At 44.7% G+C, this 8,689-nt stretch overlaps 1 protein-coding gene across 1 annotated transcript in view; it reads right to left on the reverse strand.

The window, feature by feature from the left end:
* LOC113996828 (microsomal triglyceride transfer protein) overlaps nucleotides 1–4,745 on the reverse strand; it is a 28,210-nt gene extending 23,465 nt beyond the window's left edge. Inside the window, exon 1 of the mRNA XM_027738159.2 lies at nucleotides 4,634–4,745. Coding sequence (XP_027593960.1) covers nucleotides 4,634–4,694 — 61 coding nt within the window. The 5' untranslated portion in view covers nucleotides 4,695–4,745. The remainder of the gene's footprint in view (nucleotides 1–4,633) is intronic.
* Between the last annotated feature and the right edge of the window lie 3,944 nt (nucleotides 4,746–8,689).

The raw sequence follows: 8,689 nt of genomic DNA on the forward strand, positions 1-8,689 counted from the left end.
TAACTCACATAATCTATCATTTTCTCTAAAAAACATCTATAGAAAAATTAAAAATTTAATTACCAACAAGAGATATATGGGACTGATCCCACTACCCTTGATTACAGAGGCTGTCCCACTGGAGCAGCTGGGGGGGCTTTGTGATTAAGTTGACACTGATTTTACATATTTAACACAAGAATGGTCACAAAATCCTTTGTTCTAGCTCTACACTTATATAAATAAAAGACCGTCATATTCTTTTCTTTGGATATGTTAGCAGTACAAATTATTCCAAAATTATTTTCAACTCAAAATACTGTAATTAATCATGGACTTTGTGTGCTTAGTAATGTGAAATGCACTGATGAAATTTGTTGAAGCCAACAGAAATTGTTCTCTGGATTTCTTGCACATTTATTGTGAATCTTTCCATTGAGAGTCTGGCCCAGGGGTGACGTGACTGTAATGAAAACATTAAGAACATATTTTTTAGATTAAATAATTAAGCTCTTGTTCTTTAAACTAAATAATTGTCCCCATAGCCATGTCTCTGCTGAATCCCTACGGATTCAGTTGCACTCTTGTTTGTGTAAACTGAATCTGTGCTATATAAATTACTTTTATTTTTCTTTTATAAAACTACTTAATACCACACCCTTTCCTATCTTCTCCTTCTCTTCTGTCATGCATGGCCAGGTAGGGAATGTGTGGCAGCAGTGTCTCAACTCTCTACCCAGCCTCAGGAATCAAATTGTGCCCCTAAAATCTGTGATCAAGGAAAATAAATCTCTTTCTGAATACCCTTCAAACATTTTGTTGCACAGGTTATACATAATATCCCTTTTCACTGCTTTCAAGGGCTTTCCTCTTCTGGTATGGATCACTACAAAGTTCTCATCTGCACAAGAAACACTGATGAGGGGAGGGGAGGGGAAGGGAGGGGAGGGGAAGGGAAGGGAAAAGCTTACACAAAGGGCTCTTAAGATTCATACAGCAAATACAAATTCAGTGACCTCAGGTGCTATCTGTAAGCAGCCCCACCCAAGCCTCTCAGACCCAAATACTGCACCACTGAATCCACTAGGAATTTCTTCATGGAGTTCAGCGGGTACAGAGGAGAGACAAAAAGTTCACAACACAGTTAATCTAAGCAAAACAAAGTGCTGTCCTCAGGGACATGCATCTCAGTCTTACAACAAGTGCGGGGGGGGGGGAGAAGAAAAATCTATCAAAACATCTCAGACAAATTCTTAAGCATGCTGTAATGCAATCAGTGTGTTCAAAGTCCCTTCCAGAGAATCACCAGGCTATCTTGATTTGTGTTATGTCCCTCTGTTTTATGTGACTCACCTGAATAAATGTCAAATCACAGTACTGGCAAAAAGGAAAAACAGTCTTGTTTCACTCTCATATTTTAAATCCCAGTTTAGGTGCACAGCGTAGTTCCATCATGGCTAGATAGATATATTCTGCAGTCCTCAAACACTCCAAAACCCCCATTTTGTTAAGATTTTTCTTACTTCCTTCCCCTGCTCGCTTAGATGCCATAGCAGCAGCTTGAGGTCAGCTTCAAAGAGCTTTCCCTGAGCAAAACGTCCACTCCACCAAGTTCGGTCTCCAAGTTGTGTAAATTGGCAAAGATACACATAACTAAATTGACTTATACTTTACATCAGCTAAAGATGTGGCACAGTAAATTTGGTAATCGGAGGGGGAGCAGCCTGTTTGTGAGAGGCCAAAGCTGTAAGTATCGATTTTTTTTTTCATGGAGGCTAAAGGATTAATGTTGGCACAATGGGGCTCTTCTGGTTTTGCATATCTGGTGTGTCTGGTTCAAAACAAAATGATCGAGGGGCATACAACCCTTCCTTCAGGTTTACTGTGAATTTCCTAGCCACTTCCCCAATTCCACTCACTCCTACCAACTCTGAAGCTACCTTGCCCTCGAGAGCAGAGGGTACTCAGTGCCTGCCCAGAGATAGCTGTGCCTTTCATGGACAACCCTGGTTCCTTGCAGTACCTTGGAGCTAGTCGCTTCCTGGTTCAAAATGCCCTTCATTTGCAGCAGAAACAGCAGTGCAAATGACCTAGTATTGGCTGAGATTTTATGAACACTGCCCACTAGGTGCACTTTAAACACAGAGGGTGACACAGTCCCATCTACAGATAAAAAGGGAGGGAAGAAAAATTATCTGGGTGCTGAGAAACAAGTGTCTTATTAAGTTAAGGTGGGTGTTGTGGATTTACTTGCTCTCTGTTTTCAGTTAAAAGCGCCTTTCACCTATTCTCTTCCTTTCCCCACAACTGAACCCATAAATCTTTTTTCTTTTCTTTTACAAGAGTTCCTTTGCTCTTCCTCCCTTTTAGCATTTGCTTGTCCCCACATACAAATGAGCTATTCCCTCCTAAAGGAAACAGATGGGCAAATGGTGCAGCAGCTTCTTGCCAGTGTCATGGAATAAATTAATAATCACAAAGTATTGCTGGGAGCTAGAAGAATATTAGCTTCTGAAAGCTTTCACCATTTCGTACACGGAAAACATTGCAAGAGCCAGGACAGAAGACACCTTTAGTTGCAAGACTGGTGTCACTGATGGGAAAAGGTAAGCCAGCAGTGGATACTGATAAGAGAAGCAACAAGGATGAGGCAGTATTGAAAGCAGTCCCAAGGAGTTAGCACTTACCCCAGTAGAAATGGGGAAGCCAAGAGAGGTAACTGAATAGCGTGGTCAGGTTGAGAGGCAATGGTAGATGAGAGACAGAGACACAGCTTCACTGACCAGAACCAGTATTCGAAACAGTGTAAGTAAATTTTCATGCCACCTTTCACAAAGAAAACACCGGTACTATTTTAAGAGGAATATTCCTACACATTTCTGATTGAAACTTTTCTTAATAAAAAGCCCCCCCCTTTAGAAGATCTTCCCTTTGTATTCAGCACAGCACTGGAATCCTTGCTGCCTGCACAGCCATTGACATTTCAGCTGATGCCAAGTGTCCCACCAGCTGAGAGGGGAGGAGAGACGGACATACAGATTGCAATCGGCCATGGTCTCTTGGGGTCAGAAGTGCTTGCTTTCAAGGTGGAGTGCATAACACATAGTTTGACTAGTAATGTTAAGTGTCTGTCATTAAGGGTAACATGCCAAGTCTATAATTAAATCATGATACTGTATAATACAGAAGGTTATACTGCATGAGTAGAGACAGCTGTCAAGTCCTGTGCCTTTTATTAATACATATGGCATGCACAGCATGTGTGTCTCTAACTACTTGCTAGCTCTACCTTCATAAATCATATTTGCCACTGTCTCTGATACTGGATAGCTTTAAAAAGCAAACCCCATCTGCTTCTTTGAAAACGTTTTGCAAGTGGAACTGCAGTAGGAAGGTTTCATGTGTGCTGATCTACCTGACTTGAAAAGGATAATGCTTCAATATTTCCAAAAGGCAGCATTGTCTGGTGGAAAGGTAGAACACATCCAAATACCAGCTCTGTTACTGAGGTCCTAAGTGGCCTTTGGGCCAGTAATTTAGCTCTCAATCTCTCTGCATAGAGAGAGAAGAGACCTGGCAGAGCTGAAGGGTGATAACTAATTAAAGAGAAAATGCTTGCTTAGTACCCTTGGGATGTAAAGCAAATACTACTTCACATCAAGAAGCTTTGCTTAATTGACATGAAGGAGAAGCTGGAAACAGCAAACACCAGAAATGTGGCACACTGATATCTAGCTATAAATGGTACTTGGCAGTCTCATGAAATAGACTCACAGGTAGAGGCACTGCCTGCAAACCTCTCCACTTCATAACTCCTGTTGAAAGAGGGTATAGAGGCAGGGAGGAAGGTTGCTGCTCCGTGCTTACACAGATACAGGGTCCTGGATCCCCTGCAGGGAGCAGGAGGTGGCACCGCTGAGAGCACCTCTACAGCCTTTTCGACAGCTTAACCTAGGATGTCCCCCCTGCTCCTCATCAGGATGAGGACATCTAAAAACTAAAAACTCAGCTCATGTTTTAAGGTTGCTGTTCCTCTAAATTTAATGTGAGGTTGTAAATGAAGAATCACTACTATAGACACCTTTCCTTGTCTGGCATTGCTGAAGTGAGCAGTCTCTAAGATTCCATACCCTTGACTTTGACAGGACACTTGAATAAAGCCCTGCTCACAGGGGTTCTGCAAACATCCAGATTTTCAAGACTCACCACAGAGCAAGCTTCTCATGAAATTAACAGGATGCTTGTTACTGACTTTCAGTGGTAGCTGAATCAACTGCCCAGAAGCTGAAACCGGGAGAGCCCTGAGCACTTCCTGGCTCTGCGCCACCAGAGCACTCTGTGTGTTTAACTTTTGAGCGTGTGAACAGTCCCTTTCAAGTTGGTGCCCCCACAACATGTCCTGATTAAGCAAGATTAAGATCCCTGGTCTCCTGGCTCACACTGCTGGCCCTGTGCACCTGAAAACATTGTCTCCATCACTTCTGCTGAGATGAATGCCACAAGTGCTTAAACCTAACTACTAAATGCATTTCACATCACTCAAGGATGGCTGAGTAAAGTTGATAATTTTTGATGCAAAACAGACCTGCATACACACACACTTGGTTATACCTTTGCTGAGGCAAAAGCTGAATCAAGCCCAGTACAGACCTACCTTTAACAGAGGCTGAGTAGGTGGAAATGATGCAAAGGAAGAGCACAGTAAGAAGAATCATGCTGGACTCTGCTGAGCTCCTGACTGCAGCATGAAGTGTGAGAGCCTCCAGTAACTGAGCTGCTGAGTGGAGGGGAGCTTGCAGAGAGAGCCACCAGCTCGGCCACACTGTTTATCTAGATGTAGTAAAGGTCAGATTCCAAATTCCACACTCAGGTACTAAGTTCATGAAAGGACTTCCAGTTAATTATTAAGAACTAAGGTAACTGGCGGTTTCTACCCCATTTTATCGATCACCTCAGCTTTCATTTTTGAATACTGAGCTGACACAGACACACTTCTGAGTAGGGGAGCCCACCTCCAGTCCTGGAAGAACCAGCAGATTCTGCCACCACTCCTCTCCCTGAATGAAAGGGCAATCGGGTCTGTTGCTGCCAGGGAACAGATCCTGACCACTGACTTGCATCAACTCCATGAGCAACCCCAGAAGCAGATGCTTTTTAAGGGTCTTCCTGGAAGCAGAAGTACATGGGATTTATCAGTGCCATCCCAAAAACTGATGGTACGTTGTTACAGAGACTCAGATGTGGTGTCAGTACCTGCTGTATTGTACCATACCAAATAAATTTTCTTTTTTTCAGTAGCCCCAGCCCCCATCTTACATCATTGCAGCGCAGAGGTTAGAGACTGAAAGATGAGATAAAATCAGCCATTTTGTCACTTCTCAGTGATGAGTACCCGCTTGGCAGGGTCTGAGAGCAGGGCAAACCAAGCCATGCTTCACACCCCTATTTTCCCCTTTTCTTATGCTCACTTCACCACCTCCCCGGATATGCCTCTGGCTGACTAACCCATATTGCTTCCCTGTTTCCTCTGAGGGTAAATCCCATGCCATCTCGCACTAAGCCCCATGGCCACAGGGCTCACTAAAGGATCTCTTTTAGGTGTCACTGGGGCAAGTGTCCCATGGGCCAAACCCCCATGTTTCTTGGCACAGCCTGGGTGTCACATCCTGTGAGGGGGGCATGCCTCTCTCCCAGCATATGAAGCCTCCTCAGCTCAGCGAGAAGGGAGGATCTGCTCCTACTTATAGAGCCGTCACCACACCCTTTCACTCCACTTCCACAGGCTACTTTAGCAAGACTTCAATCTACAAACACTCCAAATGGAAAAGTGCCACCCCAGGCTGCATTTAGCTGCTCCCAATGGGCCACTTCTGCCACCAGATCCTCTGTATTAATAAGGGATCATGGTAAAAGAGAAGTTGAACACCATGTATGTCAATCATCGCCCAGCAGCGGAAAACAACTGGTCCATGCCAATGCTTCTCCCTCGTGTTCATCTCTCTGCACCTTGTGGAAGTCCCCCCTGGAAATATTCCTGTGTTTTGTGTGTGTGTGTGCACACGAGAAGGAGATTAGGAAACCCTAGGGTCTGCTACTGCTTATTCACCATTTGTGGTTATTTATGCTGCTTCCCCAGCGCAGGCTGTGACACGCTCCTGAATTCAAAGGACTGAGGCAGAGGACTTCAGCTAATCCTTTTGCTGCTTTTAGTAAACAATGAGCTTGCCACGCTTTCAGTGCTTTCTTGAAAAAAATAAGGACACAATCTTGCTGCAAAACCAACTCTGGCTAGAGGGAGACTAAAGGTAGATTTGGAAATGCAGCATTGACACTTCTCCAAAGGAGGAGCTGATGTTGGTCTGAAATCTGGACAAGAGAAACTGTCCTCTTCTTATGCTCTCGGAACACAGGAAATTTATTTCTTCCTTGAAAGAAAGTAATTTTTAAAAAAGGCTCTCTTAGACACTAGAATATCAGAGACAGATCCCCTGCTGATGTAAATCACCATATCTTTTTGGACACCACTGTAGTGGTGCCAATTACAGAACTAAGGATACAAGCATCATATAGAGAAATAGAGTACATACATTGTCACACACATAAATGTTTATACACCCATATGCATTTCCACAACACAGACCTGGAATGTTCTTCAAATGTCTTAAAAAAAGACATTTAACTGAGCCTCGCCTCAGTTATGGCTGGAGTTAATCAGCAGTGACTTCCTTTAAGTGAGATTACACCAGTGAAACAAGTGTTGCGCCCACCAAAGTCCACACCACGCAGAGGTTGCAGGATCAGCCCCCAATGTACGTTTCACGCCATGCTGGCATATGTGCTGGGGTCAAAGTGTTTCTTTTGCTGCACATTTTCCAGAGTCCAATCTATATCTTTATACAACCTAATAAAACTAATGAGGTTTCCTCCCAAGTTCTGAGGCCAACAAAACGTTTCTGTCTTCTCTTCACAAGTGACAGCATCAAGATCTTGGTTTTCAACTCAAACCTTCGGATATGTGCACCAAAGTACCCAAGTTCATCTTCACCCTTCAGCTGGTGCCTGTGTGCCCCAGCTCCCAGCGTTTGGCTGAATAAGACTGCCCCATTTCTGCTATAATGTGGGTTGGAGATGCCCAGCCATGTCACTGGCCAAAGGTGGGTTATGACTGTCACTTGCACCCTAAGCCCCTCCTCAAGAGTGCGGCAGTCAGACCTGGCCCACAGAGAATAATGTCAGTGTCCACACCTGAGCCTCCTGAGAATCTTTTTTCTTCTCTTCCTTCTCTGCCCCTTGACCTGCAGTTTTAAGCTTTGGGGTGTTCAGTTCTTTCTGTTGGTGGGGGGGACAGTGACTCACCATTTGGATGAGCATCCTGAAAAAGTCATGTTAAGGCTCTATCAAAGTAATGAAATTCAGACAGACAACTCTTTCTCAATATTTGCAACTGCTCAGGTCTTCATTTGGCTTTGTCACCACTTGGCACTTGGTAGACTTCAGAAAACATTGCATTACCCTGTGTCAGTGTCTGAGGACATTGGGGTCTGGATTAGCAGTACTGACGCTTTGCAAAGTGCAGTATGAGAAAAACAAAATGCGTAAGCAGTTTCTTCATTCTAAGAAAAAGCACACTTATTATGTGAATTTGTCAGATGTCTTTAGCTTTTTTTAAAAAAAGCAAGCAAGCAAATGAGTTTATATTGGTAACTCATATGCAGCCTTTCAACGACCAGAAGAGAATGAAGGATTATCCATAAGGACAGTGGAGCATTTGGACTTGTGTGATGCTGGCGTGTCAAGATAGATATTAATAGTAACACGAGTGAGGTTTTAAATAGACCCTAGCAAATGCAAATCTAGCTATTTTTAAAGTCATGTACAGAATAGGACTCACAAATTAAATCAAGTATTACAGCAAATATTGAATTCCAACAGCAGTTAAAAGGTCAGTGTCTTACTATAGTGACACTGTACAATTTTGTGACTTCAACACAGCTGTAGTAAACCTGAAACCAGCACTAAAACTGTAAGAGTGTGTATATCTGGAACCAATGAAACCTGAGACAAACATTGATGCAGATGAAAAGGGTATTATGGTAGTGCACACTCGTGTGTTTGCTAACTTTGTGTGCCTCGTTAACCAGGGGCAAACAGATATCCACATACTTGGGCTGCCCAAAATATATTGTTCTCATAGAACACAATCCCAGTCTCCAGAACTGACTCCTCTAATAGGGCAGCATTCTTCCATGGAGTTATGTGGAGGCGAAAGCACGCTGCCCTTCGCTGTGTATTTACACTGGAGTTTAAAAAGCTCATTGTCGGTGGCCTTTAAAAACAGGAAGCCCGGAAGCGAGCACCCTTTTTCAGGGGCCTGGGAGAACGCGGCACTGCCGGGGGGACCCCTGGGGCTCGAAATCCGCCCTGAGGAATGCCACCGGTTAAAAATACTCGGCTGGCCCCTGCGTGAACTCAGCGGGGCCATCAAAACCATTAGACAAAAACGAGGTTTTCCTGCTTTTCGCTGAGCGGATCCCCGCGGAGCCCTCACGGGTGCGTGCGGCAGCAGCGCCAGCGCCCGCCGCCAGGGGCGCCCCGCCCGCCGCGCTCACGTGACCGCCGCCCGGCGCCCGCCGGGACCCGGAGGCGTGGCGGCCGCGCAAGCGCCTGCGCGTGAGGGGGCTGCGGCTCCGCCCCCTCCCGCGCCCGGGCG

Source organism: Pipra filicauda, unplaced genomic scaffold (assembly GCF_003945595.2).
Source record: "Pipra filicauda isolate LSUMZ 115617 unplaced genomic scaffold, ASM394559v2 scaffold340_size778089_pilon, whole genome shotgun sequence".
In the NCBI taxonomy this organism is placed as follows: Eukaryota; Metazoa; Chordata; class Aves; order Passeriformes; family Pipridae; genus Pipra; species Pipra filicauda.